We start from the raw sequence: 26,211 nt of genomic DNA, 5'->3' as shown, positions 1-26,211 counted from the left end.
TTTTTTCTGTCCTTCCCCTCCTTCTCTTAGTAATCAAAGGAAGCATTCTTTACAGAATACTCAGGACCTCAAAAATCTTGATAAGTTGTGGTTAAACTTTAACAAAATTAATATATTACTTCAAGAGGAATGTTTTATATCACCTTCTCTCTGTGTCTTCTCCACAGATCATCATAGATATTCAGACTTCTGGGGACAAATACTTCATAGTAAAAGATTTCTGAGCTGTCTTCCAACTGCCCCCACAAATTACTTTTCTCAACATTCCAGTTCTCTTTTAAAGTGATCATTTCCAACATTGGTGCTGACATTTATTAGCAGAGGGTCTTTTGGAAAAGTCACTTCTCTGAGCCTCTGTTTCCTCTGTATGTCGATGGTGGAAGAGTAGATGATGTCTAAGACCTTGGACCTTCTCGCTCTAAATCTAATGATCTTTGGTGTTCCACGAAGCAGTGGTCTTCAAGGATATGGCTGAGGTCTTGCCTGAGAACTCCTGGGACCTGGTCTTCCTGGTTAAGAACAGTTTGCTCTCTGATCTAATCCCTGCCCTGGTCATTCAGAGACAGTCATCTCAAAGGTAGGGTCTTGGCTCCCTTACATACTGCTACTTAGCAGACACTGTTTTGAGCTTTTATTCATTAATGGAGAACAGAGATGCCTAGTCTCTTTCTATCTGAAGGACTTAGGATGAAATATTACACACTTTCTATCAGGGGGTGAGGGCCTCAAGGTGAAGACAGAGACATATCTTGGGATATGGTCACTGTGTGGATTTATTCTACTCCTGTTTGAGACAAGAGAGTTCCCGTTCTCTCCATTTTCAATGGGTGGAAAAAGCCAAACTTAGCAACAGTAATGTCAAAAATAAAATGGCCATTAAAATGTTTCTTTAAAAAATGCACAGAAAATAACAGAATGGAGCACAGACAAAAGGGAAAGTTTTGAAAGCAATGTGTAGAGTTTTATCGTACACCTTTTTGGGAGGAAGAAAGGAAATGGTATAAAATGAAGGTTAATGTTTTAATTTTTGTTGTTTATTTGTTTCAGTAATGTCTGACTCCTTATGACTCCATCTGAGGTTTCCTTGGCAAAGGTATTGCAAGGATTTGTCATTTCCTTCTCTAGCTGATTTCATAGAGAATCTAGCTTGTGCTCAACAATATATACAGAAATACAATTTTGTGCTGTTTACGGTCAGAACAGAAAATCACAAAAAGAAACAAAATGGGTACCAATTACATGGTTTGCATAAAGATTATAAAAATAGATTTGACTTCATCAATCCCCTGAGAAAGCCCCAGGCACTCCCAGGGAGCCACAGAGCAGACTTTGAAAGCCACTGGCCTATGGTTCTTTCCAGTTTGAACATTTCCATATCAAACAAATTTGAAGGGTTTTCTAAAAGCATTTTCACATTTATTACATTTGTAAGATTTCTTTCCTATGTGCATTCTGATGCCCAAGAAGATCTCTACCCCGGGTGAAGACCTTCCCACAATCAGTACATTCATAAGGCTTTTCGCCGGTATGGATCCTCTGATGTACAGCAATGTTAGAGGGCTTTCTGAAAGCCTTTCCACATTCATTACATTTGTAAGGTTTCTCTCCAGAATGAATCCTCTGATGTGCAATAAGGGATGATCTCTGGCTGAAAGCCTTCTCACACTCACTACATTTGTAAGGCTTCTCTCCAGTATGAATTCTCTGATGTACACTCAGGTTGGCACTCTGGCTGAAGGCCTTCCCACATTTACTACAAGTATAGGGCTTCTCTCCAGTATGAATCCTCTGGTGTCGAATCAGATCTCTACTCTGGCTAAAAGCCTTTCCACACATGTTACATTTGTAAGGCTTTTCTCCAGTATGAATCCTCTGATGTCGAAGGAGGTCCCTACTCTGGGTAAATGACTTCTCACATTCCTTACATTTGTAAGGTTTCTCTCCAGTATGAATCTTCTGATGTACATCAAGGTTAGAAGGCTTCCTGAAAGCCTTTCCACATTGAGTACATTGATAAGGTTTCTCTCCAGAATGAATCCTCTGATGGGCACTAAGAGATGAACTCTGGTTGAAGGCCCTTCCACATACATTACATTTATAGGGTTTCTCTTCAGTATGAATATTCTGATGGCTCAGAAGGTGCCTACTCTGGCTGAAGGCCTTCCCACATTTGTTACATTTGTAGGGTTTTTCTCCAGTATGAATCCTCTGATGTACAGCAAGGTTGGATGGTTTTCTGAAAGCCTTTCCACATTGATCACACTTATAAGGTTTCTCTCCAGAATGAATTCTCTGGTGTGCAATAAGAGATGACTTCTGACTGAAGGCCCTCCCACATTCCTTGCATTTATATTGCTTTTCTCCAGTATGAATTCGCTGGTGTACACTAAGGTTTGCACTCTGACTGAAAGCCTTCCCACATTTATTACATTTATAGGGTTTTTCTCCAGTATGAATCCTCAGGTGCTGAAAAAGGTCCCTACTCTGATTGAAGGCCTTCTCACATTGATTACATTTATAAGGTTTTTCTCCAGTATGAATCCTTTGGTGTCGAACAAGGTCTCTACTCTGGCTGAAGCTTTTCCCACATTCAGAACATTTGTAGGGTTTCTCTCCAGTATGAATCCTCTGATGTACAACAAGGTTGGAGAGCTTTCTGAAAGCCTTTCCACACTGACTACATTTGTATGGTTTCTCTCCAGAATGAATCCTCTGATGTACAATAAGGGATGAGCTCTGGCTGAGAACTTTCCCACATTCATTACATTTATAGGACTTTTCTCCTGTATGAATATTCTCATGTCTGTGAAGGTGTCTGCTCTGGCTGAAGGCCTTACCACATTCAGAACATTTGTAGGGCTTCTCTCCAGTATGAATCCTCTGATGTACAGCAAGGTTAGAACGGTTTCTGAAAGCCTTTCCACACTGATTGCATATGTAAGGTTTCTCTCCAGAATGAATCCTCTGATGTGCAACGAGGGATGAGCTTTGGATAAAGGCCTTTCCACATTCAGTACATTTATAGGGCTTTTCTCCAAAATGAATCCTTTGATGAACATCAAGGTTGGAGAGCTTCCCAAAAGTCTTTCCACACTGATTACATTTGTAAAGTTTCTCTCCTGAATGAATCCTCTTATGTATGGTAAGGTTTGCACTCTTGCTAAAGGTTTTCTCACATATATTACATTTAAAAGACTTCTCTCCACTTTGCATATCCTGATGACTGTTAAGGTTAGTACTTCCGATGAGGGGCTTCCCACATTCTTTGTATTTATGGAGTTCCTCTCTAGTAGGAATGTTCTGACCTCCAATGTCTCCATTTTTGCTGAAGACTTTTTGGTCCTCATTACATTTGAGATTTTTCTTTACACTGTGAGTTTTCTGACATTTAAAAAGATCCTCACTCTGAAAAATGGCCTTCCCATATTTATTAGATTCATTCCATTTCTCTGCAGCTTGAACCCTCTGATGTACCATAGGGGATAGATGGGAGAAGGTTGTTCCAAATTCATTGTATTTATAAGACATTTCTCTGCTAAGACTCTTCTGATGTCCCAACAGGTCTGGAATCAAGGTTAAGGCTGTCATACAGGTATCACCTTGAAAACCTTTAACTCCAGCATGTTTCCCATAACCATGAGTAAGGTCTAATGTCTGATTAAAGCATTCCTCATATGTACTATATTTGGAATAGCCATTTTCTGATGTTATTTTCTTACATTGAATTAGACCTGAATTTTGTCTGAAGCTCCTTCCACTTTTGTCATATTCACAGTGAATATTTTCTGCAGGAAATCTCTCTTGGTCAGACTCCAGGCTAGAACTTCTATCATCTCTCCCTTTCCTGAGAGTTTTCCTGAGTAAAATTTTTGAGTGTCTGGAATCACTCTCCCAGTTGTTTTGATTTTTCTCTATCTTGATATTATAATCCCAGAATTCTTTCAAATTGAAGTCACAGGAAATACTCAGCTTTGGTGTAGGTTCCTTGGTTTTCAGCCTGGCTTCTCCATCTAAAGGAAATAAATATATCATCTTACATCTTGATAGAATGAAGACTGAGTCACATTTAGCATCCCTTCTGTCTTTTCTCTTTGGGCTCTTGCCTTCTTTTCCTGCCACTTTATCCCTGAAATTCAGAATATATCTGGGCTGGCCAGACCTTTGACCACTAGGGGCACCCTCCTACTTTTCTTTTCCCTTGTGCTCTCCTCAATATCCAGAACCCATTAATTCTGCATGACTGCTCACATGGCTTAGATGACATAGGAGTTACCAGCACAATTCATGCCCATGGGATAGAGGACCATCCAGCCTTACCATCTTCCTTGCCACTGTGTCCTAAGGTGCTCCAGAAGCTAGGTGGTGCCATACTACATAGAGTGCTGGGCCTGGAATCAGGAAGTTTCATGTTCCTAAGTTAAAATCTGGCCTCAGACACTTACTAGCGATGTGACCCTGAGCAAGTCACTTAACCCTGTTTGCCTCAGTTTCCTCATTTGTAAAGTGAACTGGAGAAGAAAATGGAAAATCACTCCATATCTGTGCCAAGAAAACTCCAAATGGGGTCACAAAGAATTGTTCATGACTGAAAACAAGTGAACAATAACAAATAAATTCCTACTGACTGATTGACTCACAGCAAGCCTTTAACATAAGCAGCCCAAATATTCTCATTTTCAGCTCAGAAACTAAAATTATAATGCTTAAATGACCTGACCAAATCTGGGTTCATCCTTTGTTTTCCAAGAGGACCATGACATCAGAGATAGGATGACTTGACTTGCACTTGAGTTTGTTCTGAGTGAGGGAGGGCTGTGCAACATCACCAGCCTTACTTTCTCCTTCTGAGCCATCTGGATCCAATGGCCTGGTATTCATCAGGATGACTGGAGATGGCCCAGGATGCAATGGGAGACCTTGGCCTTTTAGGCTAAGGCCTTTTCAGGTATTCACTTAAAATGAGGTAAAGCCCATTCCGTGAATTGGCCTCTTTAAAAGGTAGTCAGGGGGATGGCCCCTTTAATAGAAAAGAAAAATAAATAGATAAATCCCTCTGGGAGGGATGGGAGCCTCAGGGTTGTTGTTTCTAAGAAAAACTCTTACTACTGATGTTCCCTCTAAGCCAGGAGGGTTCAGAACCAGTCACTGAGTGGAGGTTGGGCAGGGACCCTTCCCTGTTCAATCCATGGGCAAAGTTATCCTACTTAGAAAGGAAGAGATGTAACTTTAACTCCCATCCTATTACAGATAGTTCAGAACTCTTTCTATAGTCCTTCATTGCCTCTCTCCATTTTAAGAGGAATTCTTTCTTTAAAAGTCTTTTGTTCATAACTAATTTTAATTGTGTTCTGGTCCATAACTTATATATTTAATGTTTCTGATTTTCTCTGTTTGATGTATTTTGTTAGGCTCTAGCGTTAAGTCCAATTTTAATAAAGGTGCTATGCTAAGCTTGTAATAAGTATATACCATTCAATTGTCATTAAGTAACTGCCATAAAGCTATGTAGCCATAAACTTGGGAAGCAACCCCTGTGGAAATGCAACCAGCCAATTGTTTCCTTGTATGTTGGAACCCTTCTACCTCAGCAGTCCTAGCTACTGAAATCACCCAAAAAAATGTTCTTAGCACTAAAGTCCTTGGTATGGCCAAGTGATTCAATGTCAGAAACAAATATGATTTTATCACATAAAAAAGGCATTAAAGAATATGCATTACTATTTACTTTGCTTTTATACCACAGAGATTATGGGACTTTTCAATCTGATTCACAAAAAAAAACCTTTATATGTTGTCTACTCCATCAGGATGTGAGTTTATGAAAAGCAGGGAGTCATGCTAATTATTTTGCCTCTCTAATCATAGTACTTTTCACATAATAATCAGTCAATATGTACTTTTTCATCCATCCAGTACTTCACCACTGACTCTATAACGGCTCTGTCATCATATTTCTGGGGGGTGAGAGGGTTTCTCAAATAGGTTGATCAAAGCCCACCCATTCCTGACCATTCTGTATTATTTTTGTGTAAGTTTATCAATATCTTCCATAAAATGTAGTGCCAAGTACTGAATATACTACTTACTAAAGGTGTTCCTGGAGTAAGTTACAATACGATGGGCCTATCAGCTCACTTGGTATGGACATTGCGCTTGCATTCATCCAATCTCAATTTATGTCTGCCTCTCTTGGCTTCCCATTCACTCCGACTGGATTTTCAATCCCCTGACACACTCAGGTCTTTTTATTCATCAATTGTGCATCAGTCAAGATCTATGTGCCTGAATCTAAAGCTATTTGGTTGATTTGTTGACCTTGCATGTAAGATTTCATATGCATCCCAACTAAATTTGAATTTATTAAATGTCATCCACTGTCCTGACATTTTATCTGCTTCTAAAGGACTTGCTGAGATTACTATCAATGTGAACCTGATATAGAACGGGAAAGCTATTACCTTATAGCTATATTTCATTCTTCCAACAAGATTCTAAAGCCTTGAAGGCAGTGAACATGTCTCTCTTTGAACTGAGACTGAATCAATTGAATTGAATTACTCTTAATGCTTAGGGAATTGTCTTAGCCCTTAAGGGAAATAGATTAGTCCAATCATTGAACAGCCATTGGGAAATGATTCAAAAGACTTATCTCTGAGGCAGTGAATTGAGGGCTAGGCCTGGAGTCAGGATGACCTGAATTCAAATCTGGCCTCAGATACTGGCTGTATGACCCTAGGCAATTCAGCGGACCTGTTTGCCTCAGTTTCTCCAACTGTAAAATGAGGATCATAACAGTACTTACCTCCTAGGGCTGTTGTGAGGATTAAATGAGATAATATTTGTAAAGCACTTAGCACAGTGCCTGGAATACAATAGGAGCTATATAAATACTTATTCCATTCCCCTTTTCTGGGACAAAGGAAATCCCTAAGAATGGGGAAGGAGAAAGTTCTGTGTCATACCAAGGACCACTTTCTCCAAAAATGCAGGCAAACATCAGGCAAGAGAAATCAGGAAAGTAATTTTTTTGATAATAACAATTTTTTTGATAAAGACAGTCTATGAAAGAGCTCAAAGTAGACAGCCTTAGCCATTTTAAACTGACCTCAAAAGCTTGGAGGAGTTCCCTATATTTCTAAGTGCACCCTATATTTCCAAATAGTGACTTCTTGAGATAACAGTCTCAGATCTTCCCGATCTAATTCACTCACCAGAACAGGAGTTTATTGAATCTTCTCTTTCTGACATCCATGGTGCTTCCCCATGGTCCAAATGGAAGATCAAATCTTCTTTGGGAACTGGAAACCCTGCTCATGGTAAATAGGGAAGTGCTGAGAACAGAGAGCACTTCAGAATTTAGTCTTCTTCAGTTTTCAGAGAAATGGGAATAAGGTATAAAGGGCCAGAGGATTTTGCCAAGCCCTTTTTGGATGATCTATATGGTTTTATTGGGAACTATTGGAGGCAGGAGGGAAAAGATTATGGAGCCATTTGGAATTACAAAATTCATTATTTGCCTATCCCACTCTATGAAATATGTAGGTGTACTATATATTCCATTATTTTCACTGGAATTTGGGTGGAGTATCAAGGAAGAATAATGACAAACTTGCTCTATTAAGTCCAAGAAATAAGGCTTAGTTTAAGTGAGTTGCAAATTTAGGTTTTATATCATACAGAATATCACCATGATTATATAATTCCAAAGGTGAAGTGGCTGCCTCAAGAAGTAGGGGTTCCCTTTCACAAGAGGTCATCAAGTAAAAGCTGGTTGACCACTTTTTAGAAGGAAATTTTGGTTCATGTAGAAGTTAGACCTGTGAGGTCAGTTCCAAGTCTGAGATTCTGTAATGATGATTTAATCTTTGACCTGATACTCCCTGGAATTGGAAAGCTTAAGGAGCAAGAGGTAAAGCTCCTAGCTTCCTATTAGATAAAATGCAGACTTTTTATGTAAGAATAGGGAGCAGGGAAACCCTATCTCTTGGACAAAGGGAGACTAAAAATCTCTGTTCTCTAATAATAGATAGAAGCTTGAAACATTGCGTACTTAGTAGCTGGGGTCAGGGGGCATGGAGTGATGATGGAATAAAGACATTTCTTTAAATGGCAGAATTGAAATAACTGGGGTAGGGGTGGTATAGAAAGGCAAATTGACCCTTACCCAGGGAAAGCATGTTCCAGGAGTTCTCCAGCATGACATCCTTAAACAGCTTCTTTTGAGAAGTGTCCAGGAGGCACCACTCCTCCTGACTAAAGGCCACAATCACATCCTCAAATGTCAATGATTCCTGAAACACCAAAGGTTACAGAATTTACATCTGGAAGTGTATTTAGAATTCATCTAGTCTAACCTCCTCAGTTTAAACAAGAGAAAACTTAGGAACTCAACTTGACTCTGCCAAAAGTCACACTGTTCATGTCAGAGCCAACACTTAACATAATCTTCAAGAACCAAATGGAACCTTGAGGAGGGCAGTTTGTTCTGGCAGTTGGAAAATAGTTCAGAGATGTTTTACTGTGAAGTTCTTGATGATATGGAGTTAGCAATCAAGTATCTGTTTATTTGTGACCTATGAAAAACTATGCGAAAGTAATGTGAAATTACTTTCTCATCAAAATGGTCCTAAGTGACAAGACAAAAAGAAATTTTATAGAAAATTCTACAAAGTTTTTGAGTAAAATAAATCGTTAAAGAGGGGAAGCATGAAAAAGAGAAGGGAAAGTATAACAGAATAGGATGGAGGGAAATATACAGGTAGCAATTATAACTGTGAATGTGAATAGAATGAATTCACCCATAAAATAGAATTGAATAACATAATGGATTAGAAACCAGAATCCAACAATATTTTGTTTACAAGAAAAAACATTTTCTGATGGCAGACAACTGATGGCAGAGACTATCAAATCAGTGCTGGTAAAAGAGTGCTATTCTGTCCTCACCAGTCGTTGGAATGTTTGTCTAGCAGGAACTTTAGACAATGTTGTCTCAATTGCTAAAGGTGACCATTGGAAGAGGATTTGAGCAATATTGACTCCAACATCTACAAGTGGAAAATTCAATGAGATGTTTCCCATCATTAACCAATATGGAGAGATATGTTAGGGAAGAACATGAAGAAGGAAACAGAAAAAAGTAAGCCAGTAATTCTGAAAGACATTTTGGGGGCCTACAGCACGAATGTAATCACCAGTACTTTGTTGAGTGTCAGTACTGATTCCTTGAATAACAAGAATGATTCTTTTATCAGAGAAATCAAGAAATTAATAAATACATTTAGTGTTCTGGACCCATTCTGGTTTACAGCAGCATTCCTTGTTACTTTTGTTAAAAATAATTCCCTATTCCTTTAAAAAAAAATTGGATGTCACTCTATTTCCAAAAGAAGTAATAGATTTCTTAGCAAATCAGTTACAAAATAAAGGAAGAACAAAAGAAAATTTCACAGAAGTGCAAGATAGATTGCCTTCAGTTTACGATGGATTCTTAGACTTCTAACAACTCAGCAATGCACTCTCACAAAGATCTGAGTGATGAGGAAATCCTAGCCCAATCTACTATCTTTATTCTTGGTGGCTACAAAGCCACCAGTTCAGTCCTTTCTTTCCTTTTTTATAACCTCACCACCTACCCTGAGATCCAGCAGAAATTTCAGGAGGAGATAGATGCAGTTTTGCCCAGCAAGAAAACAGTCAGATATGATGTCCTGGTACAGATGTCATTAATATCTAGACATGGTGATACATGAAAATCTCAGGCTGTTTCCCATAGCTCTCAAGATTGAAAGGATTGCTAAGAAAACTATTGAGATCAATGGAATGAGGATTCCTAAAGGACAGTGGTGATGACCCCATCCTTTGTCCTTCATCATGACCTAGAATACTGACCAAAGCCAGAGTTCTATCCTGAAAGGTTCAGCAAAGAAAACAAAGAGAGCATGAACTCCTATGTGTAGCTACTCTTTGGTGCTGGTCCTTGAAACGACATTGGGATGAGATTTGCGCGTATGAATATGAAAGTTGCAACTAGCTGACTCCTGAAGAAACTATCATTCGGAACTTGTAAAGAGACACAGGTTCCTCTGAAGCTGAGGGATAAACCACCCCTTTCACCATCTGTACCCATTGTTCTGCAGGATGTATCAAGGATCAAGAAGGCAAAAACCAACACTAGAAATTCTCCTCATTTTACACATCTCTGTCTACAATCATGCCCCTGATTTCTCTTCTATAATCCAAAGACATCCAGTCTTTGGATTTCAAAAGCAACTTAATTTACCTTATGAACTAACCAAAGAAAAAGAAATGAGGTGTTTTTAGAGTTGGAGGAATACTTAGGTTTTTCAGATGGTCTTTTGGAGATCTCCATGTCTAAGGATTATTGTATAATATTCAGTGGTATTAAGAGTCAAATGTATTGATCCAGCAGATCATGTTCCAAAAATATGACCTACAAACAAATTATTACCATTTGATATTACTTGATGCATGGAGAGAAAACCATGAATTGAGTGTCTATTCATTATTTTTATGAATAATAGTCCTTGACAATTACAACAGGAATAAACTTAGTAATATTGTGGGGATCATATTGCAAATTTTAAATATTCTTCATTTGAATGAAGTATACTATATTTTACTTTCTGGGGTTTTTCTCCATTTTTTTTCCTTTGGGTCTGTATCTTCTTTCATAACTTGAATACTGTGGAAATATATCTTACAGGATTGATGTATAACCTACATCCAATTTTTTCCCATCTTTGGGAGAGGGGAGGTGAAGAAAAGAGTCAAAGAAGTATGAAACTCAAAATTTTTTTAAATTAATGTTAAAATTGCCTTTACATGTAAATGGGAAAAACGTGATTTCTTTTTTAAAAAGGGAAGAATATAACTTCACCCTTCAAAAGGTGAAGGACTCAACAAGGAGAACTTTTACTCTTGAATATGTGTGTGTTCATCCTTCGTTGCTGAAGAAGACCATGCCATCAGAGAAATTATGACATGGCTTGCACTTGACTTTGTTTTGAGTCAGGGAGGGCTGTGCAGGTCACCAGCCTCACTTCTCCTCCAGAGCCATCTGAATCCAGTGACCAGATAGTCATCAGGATGACTGGAGATGACCCAGGATGAGGCAATTGGGGTTAAGTGACTTGCCCAAGGTCACACAGCTAGTGAGTGTCAAGTGTCTGAGGTGAGATTTGAACTCCAGTCCTCCTGACTTCTGCACTAGTGCTCTATCCATTGCACCACCTAGCTGCCCAATCTTTAATATGATTCTTACCAACAAGGCAGAAGTGGTTGCTCACATAGAAATGACAAGAACTCTGAAAGGAAGTGACCGCATCTTCTCAGAACTTTTGATTGATGAGGGGAAATATGGTCCTGGGCTGACATAAACCCTAGACTTGGGGAAATCAGATTGCAAAGGATTCAAGGGAAGGGTAAGTGGGAGGGAATAAGTAAGGATAGGATTCTGGAGCCTTAAATCTCACAGAGAAAGTCAGTCCAGGAGCAACAAATGATAACCATTGAGGTGGTATAGTGGATAAGGTGCTGGACCTGAAATCAAAGAAGTACTGAGTTCAAGTATGGGCTCATACACTTAGTAGCTGTATGACTCCCAGAAGGTCACTTAACTCTTGTCTTCCTCATCTATAAAATGGGGATAATAACAGTACCTACCTGCCCAAGTTGTTGTAAAGATAAAAGGAGATATTTACAAAGTGCTTTGCAAGCCGTAAATTGCTATTATTGTTATTAGTAATGTTATATACAAGTAGGAACTTCTGAAAACCCAAAGGGAAATTATTTCAATTTTTAAAATCACACTTGTTTGGGGAGATCAATATGGCTTCATAAGTAACTGATTAACCAACTTAGTTTTAACAGCAAAATGTAAAGAAGATGGAAGAAATGGAATGAGAGAAAGAAAATAATAGTAAGGAACTGACATGTAAAATTAGTGTTAGGAATTCTAAAGCTCAGAATAAGGTGAGGCTCATGAAACTAGTGGCAACAAATGAAGGATTTTTCTAACCTACGCTGGGAGAATAGTGGAAGAAATGATAACTGTGTTCAAATATGTGAGTGGTTTATGGAGGATTAGACCTGTTCTCTTTTGACATAGAGAACACAACAAGGAAAGGGTCAAAATTGCAAAACCAATTAAAAACAAGCAACTTTAGGCTTGATTTCAGTAACATCTTTTTAAGACCTAGAGCTCGCCCAAAGAGAAATTGACTATAATTTAGAGATAGATGGTGGAAAGCTTCTTAGAAATCTACGACAGGATACATAATTCTTTGTTGTCTGGTTATGAGTTGGAGTAGATCACCATTGAGCTCCTTTCCAACTCTCAAACTGTGTGATTCTACGTTGTATGGATGGCATAAGTGAGATATTATTCAGAGATAGGGGGAAAAAGAAATAATTAGAGGTGTTTAGTGATTCCTTCAACCAATAAGCTTTGGGCCATCTATGGCAAAATGCTGGGGATTTTAGCAAAAGTGAAATAGTTCCTACCTTCAGAAAGCTTACAGTGAGGAAGATGTCCTAAATATATAGATATATAGCAAATACATAGAGTAGAGGGAAAGGCACTAGCAACTCAGGCGGGGGAAATAAAGACTTCCCAAAGAAGGTAAAGCGTGTGCTGAGTCTCAAAGGAAACCAGAGATTCCAAGAAAGGAAGATTTGAGGCATGGGCCTCAAGTGATTGCTTCTCTTCTATATTAATATCTAACTATTGAACCAGGACTTTTTCTCCTTCCTTTTCCTCATTTAGAAATCAGAATAGGTTATTCAGGAAGCCTTTGAAGTGCAGGACTCATAATGAGATGAAATCTTGGGTGGAAACAACACACCTGGAAAACTAAGATCTGATAAAAAGGTAAAGAAATTTTAGTATCGGCTGAATTGATGGATTCCAGTCGATTGTGTTTTACTTAGACAGGTCTAGGTAGAAGTGGATGCCCTCTTTTGTCTAGAGTTGCCTAAATGAAGTGATATGGGAATAGATAAGTCTCTTTGACTGAGTGATCAGTCACCTTCCCCAGATGAAGACCGTCTCTCATTATAATATTCATGCTGAATTACTTGCAAACCAATCAAAGTTGATTTCCACCCTCAGAAACACCCACTCTTCCAAGGGCATATGAACATTCCATGGATTCCAAAAATATTTATAGTAACTCTTTTTGTGGTGGCAAAGAATTGGAAATTGAAGAGATGCCCATCAGTTGGGGAATGGCTGAACAAGTTGTGATATATGAATGTAATGAAATACAGTTATGTTATAAGAAATGATGAGCAAGCAGATTTCAGAAAAATATGGAAAGACTTTCATGAACTGATGCTGAGTGAAGTGAACAGAACCAGGAGAATGTTGTACACAGTAATACAATGGCCCACCTTTATAGATTTAGGTCTGCAATGCAAGGATCTAAGACAATTCCAAAAGATGCATGATGGAAAATGCTATCCACATCCAGAGAAAGAACTGTGGAGTTTTTGGTTTTTTCTTTCTCATGGTTGTTCCCTTTTGTTCTGATTCTTCTTTCACAATATGACTAATGTGGAAATATGTTTAGTATGATTGTACATGTATAACCTATATCAGATTGCTTGCCATCCCGGGGCAGTGGGGTAAGAGAATGGAAGGGAGAAAATATTTGAAACTCAAAATCTTATAAAAGTAAATGTTGAAAACTATCTTTTTATGTAATTGGAAAAAATAAAGTACCATTAAGGGGGGAAAGGACAGGTGGGGTACGTAGTAGTGGGGATTCTAGGGTCATGCATGAGTAACAGAGTTAACGTCTGGGGTCTCTGTCACCACTGGGATGCCATGATTCTGAAATTCAATCATCTCTACTAGTTCAATAAGTATTTGATAACAATAAAAGATTAAATACAGAGGGCAAGGACCCATAGGTACAGAAGTAGTCACAGCTGCTCCCCGTGAGTTGAGAAATGGTCGAATAAGATAAAGTCTATGAAACAGCACTGTGTCTGAAGAAATGGGGACTGGGAGGTGACTAGGGAGACATGGGAAGGTTTGGATGAAGTGAGCAGAGAGGAGTGAGCAGAACCAGGAGACAGCTATACACTGTCTATGATATTGGAAAGGAAAACTACTGGGAAAGATTTCTGAGTCGGGTCAGACTTTTAGGTCAAGGCATTTGCAGACTACTATGTGAAGGTGATCTGCTTGACTGTTCATATGTGTTACATGAGACAGCTTTAAAAAAAAACAAGCATGGCAAGAAGATGGATGGGGGTAGTACCAGTGATGTACAAGAAAAAAAGAATAGAAAATGTTAACAAGATGAAACATAGAAAAGAGAGGAGGAGGTTCAGATGGGGCCAGTGACAGGGAGGGCTGTGTTGCTGTTATTGTATTGAATGTAATATATATTTTAAAAGTCATATTCCACAGGTAATATCCATTGAAGATTTCATATACAACCTTAATTTGCTGTTCTTCTATGACTATGGAAATGTTCATATTTGCTGATATGTGTCAAGTATATGAACAGACTCCACTGATCTGAGATGGTGTACTATGGGTACCAGGGGCCATTCTTTATGGCTCCAAACTCCCTTGTTGGAATAGGACAAGATCTTGTGCAGGTTGAGCTGGGGAGAGAGGATCGCTGAAGGGAAGAAATCTTTTCTTCCCACCATCACCACCCCCAGCCAGAAAATGGTCTTCAAGACAAGAACCTACAAAGGGCAAGCTACAAAGGAGGTTGAGAGCACCTCTATTCCAAGAGGGGTGGCTCAAAGCAAAATGGGAGGGATAGTAGTTAGTCTCAGCCTTTACAACTAACAAGATCCCCCTAGACCTTCTTCCCCTTCACCCCAAATTCTTCCGAAGAAGACTCAAGTGAGAGAAATTATTATTTTGCTATTATATTATATTATATGTATAATATATATTATATAATATATTATATATTATATTATATATTATAATATATTATAATCAACAATATATTATAATTATATATAATATATATAATAATGTAGAATAATATATTATATTATATTAACTTCCAATTATTAATTTAGGATCCAGGCTTTTCTCCTTTATTTCTTCATTTAGGGCCCAGTCCCTGTAGAAGATCAGTCAGTCTCTGAAGGATATGGCTGATTGAGGAGATTACTCCTAACCTCAGGAACATGCTACCAATCTTGGGCCAGACCCCACTCAACCAGGGTACAGGGGAGTATGAACAGAATCCAGTCATGGCGAGTTTTTACCCTAAGGAAAACAGCCCTGTTCTTATGCCCCTCCATTAGAATTTAGGGCAACCCAGCTCATGAAGGAGAAAACCAGGAAAACCATCCAGAGTAGTCTGGATGGAGATGAATTACCCTGTCCAGATTGCTGGAGGTGACTGAGTTCTCAGCAGGAAGAACTGAAAACTTCTAACTCATCTCCTCATTAAATGTCCACTAACCAGGGTTGATTTGTCAGGAGCATTCAGTGTCTCCACTGGGGGTCTTTGTTTCTCCAAGAGAAACCACTGACCATCAATTTGTCGATCATTAATAAATTGATTCTTAATTGCCCAGAAACTTTGTCTCAGGTTTTTTATTTGTCACACAAGAACACAAAACCAGGTGCAAGGGGAAGGGAAAGATTGGAAAGATGCAAATTTAGGCTTTATTGAAAGAAAAATATCCTACAAACAGAGCCATCCAAAATCCAAATGAGCTGCCACAGCATAAGAAGAGTTCGCCCTCACTGAATATCTTTTAGGACTGCCGGGGTGTGTGACAGAGAAGAGTTGACTGCTGAAGTGCCTGACACCTTTCTGTGATTTGAAGCTCAATCCAGTTTAATAGGGGATGAATAAATGTTTTCTGACCCAATGAGATTGGAAAGGAGGAAATTACCCACATGTGCCCAAATATCCATAGCAGCTTTTGGCTGTAGCAAAAACTGGAAACCAACTCAGAGCCCATCAGATGCTGAATAGGGGAAGGAAAAGAGGAAAGGGAAGATAATAAACATTAACAGCATGGATTGTATGCCTGGCATTGCGCCAAGCACTTTACGAATATTACCTAATTTTACCCCTCAAAACAACCTGGGGAGTAGGTTCTGTTATTATCCTCATTTTTATAGTTAAGGAAATTGAGGCAAACAGAGGTTAAGTGACTTGCCCAGAGTCATACAGCTAGAATGTAATTGAGTCTTCCTAACTCCGGGCCCAGTATTCTATCCACCGACCCACCTATCTACCCCTAATAGCTGAATAAAATATGCTCAGTGAATGAAATGGAATATTAATGTACCCTAGAAAAAATTAGGAATAGGAGGGATTGAGAGAGAAGTGGAAAGATTTGCATGAATTGAAGCAGAGTGAAGTGGGCAGAACCAAGAGGACAGTTCCTACATTGATTGACAGCTGGGACTTCAGCACTCTGGTCAGAGTATGTCTAGACAAGACTAATGTGTGAGATTGTGTTTGACTGCAAATAATTTCTAGCAGATGACTTTGAAAAGTAGAGGAAGTCAAGAAATTTTAAGGGTAATGCTGGAGATATAAAAAATAAAGAATATCAATCAGTTGAAACACAGAGAAGAGATTAAATCAAAGCTAGAAGGAACAATGACAGGCATGTTAGTAAGAAACCATTTCTACATGATAGTGATTGATGAATTCAGATCCAAACTTCTTTTGTGGTTCTATGTCAATGGAAATGTTCATGTTTGTCTATGTTTATAAAATCTTTGGCTTGATTACACTTACCTGGGATGGCTTGCTCCAGGTCACTGGGGCTGTTCCCTCTTGCTCCATGCTCCACTCTTGGGCCAGGCCTGAATACTCAGCGGGATGAACTGAAGGAGAATAACCCTTGAGGGGAAGAAGGTCTTTCCTTTCCATTGCAAGAAAGGAGGCTGGCCAACCACCCCCACAAGGATCTATAGAGGGAAAGGTCTTAAGGAGGGTGAGAGCCCCTGGTAGTGCCTTCCTCAGCAGAGAGACTCAAGTCAAAAGAGAAGAGCACAATTAGGGTCAGGTTTGGCACCTAAGAAAGTCTGAAAATAAAGTGTTCTACATTCTGCTCTCCATCCACCCCAAATTCCTTGCTTGAAGATCCAAGGGGCAGAAGGGGCTTTGGTGTCCCTGTTGGAATTATTCCAGACAGTTCCTGGAGTTCTTCTGAATCAGACCTCTCCCTGCACTCCCCCTCCATCCTTCACCCCCATACAGTGAATGTCTAGACACCTGACAGCTTGAGCTGGCAGTGATCGAGGCTAGTTGATGGATAGAGAGAGTGAGGATTGTCTAGGGGAAGACTGGAACTGAAAGACAGAATCCCTATGAGCAGAAGGCAACCTGAGGGGTGGGGGAGCTCAGGGTCCTAAGTCTAGAGGACGGAGGGAGCCTCAGGAGGGCCCAGAATTACGAGAGGGTCCAAGATGAGTGAGAGGCTAGGAGGGAATCCCTGAATTCTGGCTGGGCAGTTGAGAACTAGGAAAGAATCGGAGACAGGGAGGGTCCGGGGACCTGGTAAGGCAGGTTTGGGGAGCAAGACCCCCTCCTCCAACCCTGTAACAGAACTGAGGCGGGGGAGCTGGAATCCTGGGAGCCCCCAAGCCCACCTCCCCTCCCTGGGGGCTGTCGGCTGGAGCTATTGCTCGCGAGATCTTCCCGGGCTCGGAGCAGGCAGGACCAGGACGCGCCTCTGCGGGTCTCTCGCTAGCCTGGGGTGCACCGCCCGCTGCAGCCGCCGCGGATGCCAGTCCGGACCGCCGCCGCTGCTGCAGCTTCCCCGGCGGCCACAGCCGCCTGGCGAGCTCGGGGAGGACCCTCCTGGGCGGAGAGGACGCGATGACGTCACCCGGCGTGAGGCTCACCAGGGGTCGGGGTGGGCCCCGGGAGCAGTGGCAAGAAGGTTGCCCAGGCTTTCTGGCTGGGGGCAGAGGCGGAGGTGGCCACCGCGCGCTGGCACCGGAGTCCTCGCCGCCCAGGTGAGAGCAGGAAGCCCCGAGATCGGTCCCAGGCTTGTCCGGGAGTGCCCAAAACCTCCCTGACCAGGCTGGCCTGGGCCGGGATTGAAGGTCCAGAAGGACTCCTGAACATCCCTGAGCAGTGTCTACACCGCACGATGTAGCCCCTCACTTCGAGACCCCCCCGAGGAGACGATGGGTAATGACCACCCTGTACCCGCAGCTCCCCCGCAGAAGATGCTGCCAGCTGACCAGCGTACCCCTCGAGAGCCACGCCTGCCTCGGGACTGGGGTTTGGGTGCCCCAAAAGAAGGGGGTGGCGCGACCACTCCCACTCTGTGCACCGTGTGAGATGAACCCAACTCACCCCAACTTAGACAGCTCCAGAAGATCTGGGATCAAAACCAGAGATGTCTTGATGTTTGACACCTCCACGCCCTTGGAGGAGGAGGCAGTTTTGTTGAGAAACCTTGGCATTCTAGGGACTGCAGCTAGCGACTGATGAAAGAAAGCTAACCTTTACCAAGTCATCGAGAGGCTGGACAACTTGTCTGGTTACAAAGTAGCTCCGGAGAATGGAGGGGACCCTTTCAGCACTAGGCACTTTGATCACCTTCTGTCCATAGGAGAGCTAGACTGTCTAACGTGCAGCTACCGGAAAAAACAATGGACACCGACTTACTTCAGTAAAGTCTGAGTAAAAGAGACCATCCATCCGTTGTGCCAGGTGTACCAGCTGACCCTGAAATGGGCACTGAAAGTGATGCTTCCAGTGAAAGAGAGTGTGTGTATTATTACCGAGGTCAAATAGGGAGTTCCTTCCTAGGTAAGATATGCTGGAATTTAATGAAAACTGGGAAGTTGAATTCAGTTACCTTGAATTATTCCTTGTCTAGCCTATTCCACTGGTCTAATTTTCTTTGGTTTTGACCAATACGAAAATGGTTTCAGTGATGGTTGCTTTATGATAAAGTTTACGCTGCAGAAGTGCCATCCCATCTTCATTCCTACGGTGTTATTTTCCTTGAAATTCTAGGCCTTTTGTTCTTCACAATTAATTTTGTCATCTGTTTATCTCTGTAAAGTATCCTCATATTAACTTCACTGGCATAACACTAAATTTCTAAATTAACTCTTGGTCAAATTTTTATCTTTATTATAATTGATATGATTCAGCTATGGTCACTAAATTGTTCCCCAGCTCAGATATTGTTTATTTGTTTTCAGGAATATTTTGTAATTTTATCTGTACAGATACTAAGTGTATATAGGTGGATTGACTCCCACTTATTTTAGGCATTTTGTAGTTCTAAAATCTCTGAGAATTGTACATTTTCCCTTTTATCTTCCTCTTAGATTCTGAGTGAGGAGCATTATGGGTTCATATTTATTTTGGCACCAGTGTTACTGAGTTGTTATGTCCATTGACATAATGTTTCTTCATAAATTGTGATCTCCTTAAGGGTAGGGATTGTCTTTGACTTCCTTTTGTATCCCAACTGCTTAGTACAGTGTTTGGTCTCTTGTAGGTGCTTATTGACTGACTGATAATGTGTGTAAACTACTTGGCAAACCCTCAAGAGCTGTACAAATACTATTACTGTTTTTTTAATTCAGTTAATTTTTCTCTTTATGAATTTATATGCTATACCATTTGGTACATAGAAGCTTAATCTAGGTGTTAGAGGGTTTATCTGTAGTTCCTTTAAGTGTAATATACTTTATTTCTACAGAAATTGCAAAATTTCTTATCTTCCCTTTGTCTGATAGCATAATTACAAGTCAAGTTTGTACCAGTTTCTCATTTTTATTCCATGTAAGACTTTGGTTTCTAGATGTGTTTCCACTAAGAAACTTTTTTTTGTTGTTTTTTTCATCCACTAATCCATTTACATTGAAAGTTTTGAGACTCTGGTTTTTATTTTCATCCATTCATCTCTCTCCAGTATTACTTATGCATTTTGAGGAAACGTCCAGACCAACCATCCTTAATTTTCTTGACTTTGCCAGTGCCCAGGACTAGGTACATTTCCCCTCCTCAACCCACTTTTGTATCTTATCTTCATCTATTAGCCTATAGGTGTCTTTAGAACACAGGCTATCTTTTTGTCTGTATCCCTGTATCCCCAATGTTTATCAAGGTGCTTGGCAAAAAATAAAAACTTGTTGGGGTGGGGGGGAGGGAGAAATGTTGGTTGACTTGTCTCCTTAGCTTTATTTTTTCTCTTTTGAGGAGGTTCCTCCTCCCTATCTTTAGGGACAGTAATTTGCTCAAATTACTTTTGCACAATGCTGTTCTCGCAGCACTGATTCCCTCCCCTTTCATTTTTTTCTAGTTTGGGGTTTGTTACCTAGATTGTTGATTTTCTTTTATTTATTTTGTTATCTCTGTTTCCCCACTTTTTTTCTATTCTTCCTCCTCAGTTAAATGGTTCATTTAAAAGGCTTCCTTTCTCTAATCCTCATTCATTTTGTTTCTCAGTCTTTTTATATTGATCTTTTTCTAAGAAATTTTGCTTAATTGTCATCTTATTCTCTTCCCTTCCTGTCTGTCCTGAATTTTTATTCTTTGGTTCATGGTCTAGATCCTTATCTGTTCCTTCCTTAATCTCATTCTGTTCCTCCTGGATTAAACCTTCTCCCTCTTCTAGGGAGTTTCTATGTTATAATTGTCTTTACAGATCTTGCCTCATCTTCCCTTCCTACTGTTGTGCCATATTCCTGGAAGTGTCAATTCATAAGAGCAGTAATGGTGACAGAAGTAGTACCCATTGGTAGAAGTTACCCTGTGTCCTCAATCACGTTATCTTATTCTAACCCTTGCCTTTTCCATGATATTTCTCCTTCCCATGAATCTCCTTTCTCTACTTCTGAGTGCCTACTTGCCTTTCCTTCCTTTTGATGAAGGACATTATCCAAGAAGACAACACTCTCCCCCTCTAGTGTACCAACTCCCATCAAATTAAACTCATCATAAGGTCCCTGTCTTCCAGTAAAGGCATCCATTTCATCTCCAAGGCGTGTTCTTCAGTGGCGTGCCTCCCGCATTATGCTGAGGTCTCCCTTTCATTTTTCCACCATCAATGTCTCCCTTGTGTCTCCTTTCCCATTTCGTACAAGAAGTCTTGATTATTTATCAGTCGATGTCATACGTGGTCTAGAAGTTATCAATCGTTTGTTCTTTACCCATGGATTGAATCTCTTCTCTCTTCACTTGTGCACCCTCCCACCCTGTAATTTTGTACCACAAAATATATTGATTCACAGGATAAAGGGATTTCAGTGTTTAATCCCTGGTTTTCTCTTCTGCACATTTCTCCAAAGTCTTTTCTCCCAGTTCTTTAAACTCTCTCTTATTGTCAAATTTTTGTTTTCTCTTAATGAACATGTTGAATTTTTTTTAACCCGGGTAAGATTTTTCTCTTTCTCTTTCTAAAAAATAGCAATATTTACGTTGACATTAGATAATTTGCTTTATAGCTTTTTTGTCTTTCCCTGGAAATTGAAGCTATCTCTTTTGTGTATTTCTTTCGGGGGGGGGGGGGGTATTTGCAGTAATTTTATGTTATTCTTTTCACCCCTGTTTTAATACCTCAAATCTCTTGCCTTTGTTTAATATCCATCTGTTTTTCATTGGTGATTAGACTAAGGCATGCAGGGTATCTCCTTTGGGGCTGTATCTCGAACCTCCTTTGCTTTTTGAGAAAATAATATTGCATTTCCTTCTGTGGTTTATATAATATGCAGACTAGTCTTGTGATATTTGAAATTTTGAAATTATTCTGGGTATTTAGAGAATTTGTTGTTTGTCATTAGAATTGTTAAATATAGCTACTAATTTATCTTGGAGTTTGAAGAAGAGGATTTTTTTTTCATGTGATGACGTGTGGATTCTTGTATAGTCAGAAATCCTGGGGTTTTCTATATTATGAGATTCTGTTGTGGTTTTTTTTTTATTATTCATTGCATTTTTCTGAGAGAGTAATCATCCTTAAATTGTCTTTGTATATCCTGTCCTTGAGGTCAATGGTTTTTACTTTCAAAAGATCCTAGGATTGAGTTGGGTGTTTTTTTTAATATCATTGCCTTTTGCTTCTCTTCTCTGCAGTTTTCCTCTACTTTAAATCTTCCTTTTTTTATTCCAGTTCTTTCATGTGTTTGTGGAAACACTATCATTAATTTGGTTGTTTCTAACATGTTCACTGAGTGCTTTATTTCAATTTTAATAGCTATACACACTGATGTCTGTTTATATTTAACTTCTCACAGGTTTCACTTCTCCCTTGAACCATTAATGTTGTTTAGTTGTTAACACAATCTCTTGGGACTCCACAAGTTTTGTTTAAATCAGATATTAGTTTACTTCTCTTGGTACCTCAGGTACCCAAGTAGACATGAAAGGAATTGTTTAATATCAGTATTTCTGAGTTTTTAATTTAATTAGTTCTTGTTTTATGTTAATTGCTTCTTAGAATCAAGTTTGGGAAAAGATTCTACCTTTGTGCGATTGATGGTTGGGGAGGGATTTTAGTGGAACTGGAGGAGCATCATTCCTAAGAAACCCTGGGGTGGGATTCTCTGAGGATCTTAGTGCAACAATTGTTTTTTTTCCCACTAGAACAATATTAGAGATTTTGATTTACCGACTAGTTTTTACTGATACAGATGATGGAGGAACAATAGTCTTTTCCTAGTTCCTTTCTCTTTCCTTTTTTCTCCCTCCTCCTTCCTCTTTTTCTCTTTCCCCTTTCTCCCTTTTCTTTTTCACCCCCTCTCTCTTTCTCCCTCTTTTCTCTCTCCTTACCTCTCTCTCTTCTTTCTCCCCTTTCCCTTCTTCCCTCCTTTCTCTCTTCTTTCTTTCTCTCCTTCCCTCCCTTCTCTCTCTCCTTCACTCTTTCTTCTCCTCTCTCTTCTCCTTTCTTCCTTCTATCTCTCATTTCTCCCTCCCTCTATTTTCTCTCTCTTCTTCCCCTCTTTCTCTCTTCTCTCCCTCCACTCTTGCCTCCCTTTGTCTCTTCTCTCTCCCTCTCTTCCTCCCCACTTTTTAGTCCAATTCAGCCCATTCACTCTAGACTTTTGCACTAAACTTACTTGACCTCCTTGCTTCTAGTCTCTCCCCCACTCCATACTATCCCCACACAACTGCCAAATTGATTTTCCTAAATCATAAATCAGACTATGTTAAGCTCTGAATCCATAAACTCTAGTGTTTTCCTATTCTCTTCAGGACCAAATAAACCTGTTCTGTTTGATGCTTACACCCTGGCCCCAACCTACCATTCTAGCCATTTTCTCTCTCCATCAGCACTATGGTCCTACCAAACTCACCTTGTTCCTGTTAATAATATGTTCATTCTCTGTTCTCCTATGCCTCCTAGCTGCTGTTTCTCAGAACCCCTCATTTTCTTCAAGATTAGGTGCAAGAACCACCTTTTCCATGGGGCCTTTTCTTATGCCCCCAACTACCTCTGCCTTACCAAAAATCTCTGTGTAACTCTTTTTTATCTACTTTTTGAGGTCCATGTTATCTCTTCTGCCTATTCTTTCAAGTCCGTGGAGTCAGGAACTGTTTTTCTGTTGTCTTTTTTTAAAATTTATTTTATTTTTATTTTTTACTGTCTTTATAGCCTCAGGACCTAGCATAATGTCTATTACCTTTGTGATACTTAATAAATGCTTGTTGATAGCCTAAGTTTCTATAAATTCCTTCACAAATATGATTTGAAGATTCATTGGTCCTAGATAGTGAACCAGAGATATTCTATATACAATGGACCTTGCACAACCCTCCCTCACTCAAAACAAAGTCAAGCGTAAGTCATGTCACCATTTCTCTGATGGCATGGTCTTCTTTGGCAAGGAAGGATGAACACACAACAATATACATTGGTTATTTGGGAATATTCATTGTTGGGAGATGTTATTGAATTGAAAGGTACCATAATGGCTATTTCTAGGATTTATATTACCACCTGGAGCTAACTGGTGCTTGTATAGATTTGGGCTGGTATTCTTGCAGTACAATGAAGTGTACATTCCTTTTTACTTTGAACTTGAAATATGGGAACTTCACAAGTATGTCACTTGACTGCATTCCTTTGGGTTGGACTCCAAAACCCTCGTAATCAGGAAACTCATCATTCTCTGAGATGCATCAGTCTATGTACTCAGATCTCATCAGTACTCTCCAATTTTTTACCTTCTTTTTCTAGACTGTTTTCCCCTGAAATATTGTAAGTTTCTTGAAAGCAGAGACTGCCTTTGTTTTTCATATTTGCTTCCTCAGGGCTTAGCATGGTACCTAGCACATAGTAGGCATTTAATGTTTATTGATGGGCTGCAGATGACAATGCCAGGAGAAGATCACTGTTATAGGACCAGGACTCACCACTTCCTCAGAGTAGGAATTGGTTTTCCTTGGAAGGATAAGAGCTGTTCCTGGGACTTGATTGACCACTACCTCTTTGAAAGCAGCTTCCTAATCACCCTAAGGGCATAAAAATTCCCATCTTCATGGAATTTGAGCATGTCCAACTTGGGTTATTTCTGAAGGTGGGGACTCTAGAAAGTGTTATGTCCAAAGAGATGTGTAATGGCAAATGGCATTAGTGCCAAAAGAAGATCCTCATGGGTGAGGCCCGTCCAAAAGAAAGTGAGGACCTAATCCCAAATCTAAATAAACTGAGGAAAAGGTTTTGATCAGTGACAAAATAGATATAAAGGGGTGTTCATACCTCAAAGCACTACAGAGAAGTGAGCTATTATTTTCATTACAGGGTAATTTTAGAATAGCTGTGGCCATAGTCTATTTGAATAATCAGATTTAGATTACTGTTAACACTAATACTAAAGGTTTTGTTTCTTATTAGATTAATGTGACACACTAGAAAAAAACTCATCAGAGCTTCCTCTACAGAATGCTAATGATTTGAAAAGGCTTTTTTGTGTGAATTTTTCATTAGCTTCTAATATTGTGTATCTGACCAGTGGCAGTGTGTAACTTTAGGATTATGAACAATTTCATTTGTTTTTCATTCATGTCCAACTCTTTGTGTTCTCATTTGAGGTTTTCTTGGAAAAGATACTGAAGGGGTCATTTCCTTCTCCAGCTCATTTTGCAGATTAGGAAACTGAGACAAATAAGGTAAAGTGACTTGCCAAGGGTTACATAGCTAGTAAGGTCTGAGGCTAGATTTGAACTCACAAATATGAGTCTTCATGACTACAGGCTCAGTACTCTATCCACTGCGCCACCTAGTTGCCCACTCATGAACAATAACGATAGCTTTTTTCTATGAATGGTAGTCATCCCACACGTTGGAGCATTCATATAATACTCCCCAAAGGTTACTCAATTTTGCTTTCCATCTGATGGAGAGGGGAGAAGGGTTCTAGAGTGAGACACACCACTTCCTTCTGAACTTCCTTGATATACTTCCAATTGGAACATAAGGCTAAGACCAGAACACTGCTAAGCTTGACCAAATTCTCAGAGACAAGTTGAGTGAAACACCCAAAGGCTGTGCTGACCCCTCACCAACCTTAACCTTCTCTTTAACTGCTTCCATCTGGGAACCTCCCTGTTAATCCAGCACTCCCCTCATCATTGATGTATTCCATTCTCTTCTGTTGTCCTCATTCTTCTGAAACTGAACCCTAGCTGTGTAAAACAAGCCCCTTTGCCACAATTGCTTTTGTGCTCCCTCATTCCTGTCACTTTTGGCCCTACCTCCCCAAATGCCCCACTCCAGACCTACCTACCCCTTCCACTGTGCTTTCTGGAATTCCTGATCCAAAATGAAGAGATTTCCTTTCATCTGAAATCTCTTCCTTTCACACTGCTTTCCTTTTTCTAACACTTGTTGAGGCCAGGATCCTTTCTATTATTTCTTTTTGTTGGTTGTTGTCCTTCATCTTTGAAGAGGACCAAAATGACATCACCACGATAAAGTGAAATTTCAGTGTGTTCAACTGAGGCTGATCAGACCAATACGAGCTTGAAATGCTCTACCACAGGTTGGGCACAGATAGTCCATGTGAACATTTGGGGTGGATACTCCAAATTTGCACATCCTGTGTTTACTTTGTGCTGTATCAATTCTTCCTTGCTCATAGAGCACAGCACACTTTCTGATGTGGGCATGCCATGGCATAGTCCTTTGCCAGTGTCCCCCATATTGCACAGTCAAATCCAAAGTTCTTGAGAGAGACCTTGAGAGTGTCCTTGTATTTCTTCTTCT

The 26,211-nt window shown here is 39.9% G+C and overlaps 2 protein-coding genes and 1 pseudogene across 2 annotated transcripts in view; 2 read left to right on the top strand and 1 right to left on the bottom strand.

Annotated features, from left to right (window-relative positions):
• Nucleotides 1-968: 968 nt before the first annotated feature.
• Nucleotides 969-17,792, bottom strand: LOC140503303 (uncharacterized). Its single transcript, XM_072607184.1, is given in 5 exon segments — nucleotides 969-1,449; nucleotides 1,451-4,010; nucleotides 7,212-7,307; nucleotides 8,165-8,291; nucleotides 16,767-17,792. Coding segments are annotated over 5 exon segments (2,991 nt in total). The 5' UTR covers nucleotides 16,902-17,792; the 3' UTR covers nucleotides 969-1,376.
• On the top strand, nucleotides 8,255-10,580 carry LOC140503306 (cytochrome P450 3A19-like; annotated as a pseudogene).
• A 97-nt stretch (nucleotides 17,793-17,889) lies between the features above and the next one.
• Nucleotides 17,890-26,211, top strand: part of LOC140503305 (uncharacterized) — a 19,796-nt gene continuing 11,474 nt past the window's right edge. Inside the window, exon 1 of the mRNA XM_072607186.1 lies at nucleotides 17,890-18,797. Coding sequence (XP_072463287.1) covers nucleotides 18,719-18,797 — 79 coding nt within the window. The 5' untranslated portion in view covers nucleotides 17,890-18,718. The remainder of the gene's footprint in view (nucleotides 18,798-26,211) is intronic.

This window comes from Notamacropus eugenii, chromosome 5 (genome assembly GCF_028372415.1).
Source record: "Notamacropus eugenii isolate mMacEug1 chromosome 5, mMacEug1.pri_v2, whole genome shotgun sequence".
Taxonomy (NCBI): domain Eukaryota; kingdom Metazoa; phylum Chordata; class Mammalia; order Diprotodontia; family Macropodidae; genus Notamacropus; species Notamacropus eugenii.
Note: the sequence above shows the minus strand (reverse complement) of the source record. Positions and strands in the feature narration are given on the sequence as shown.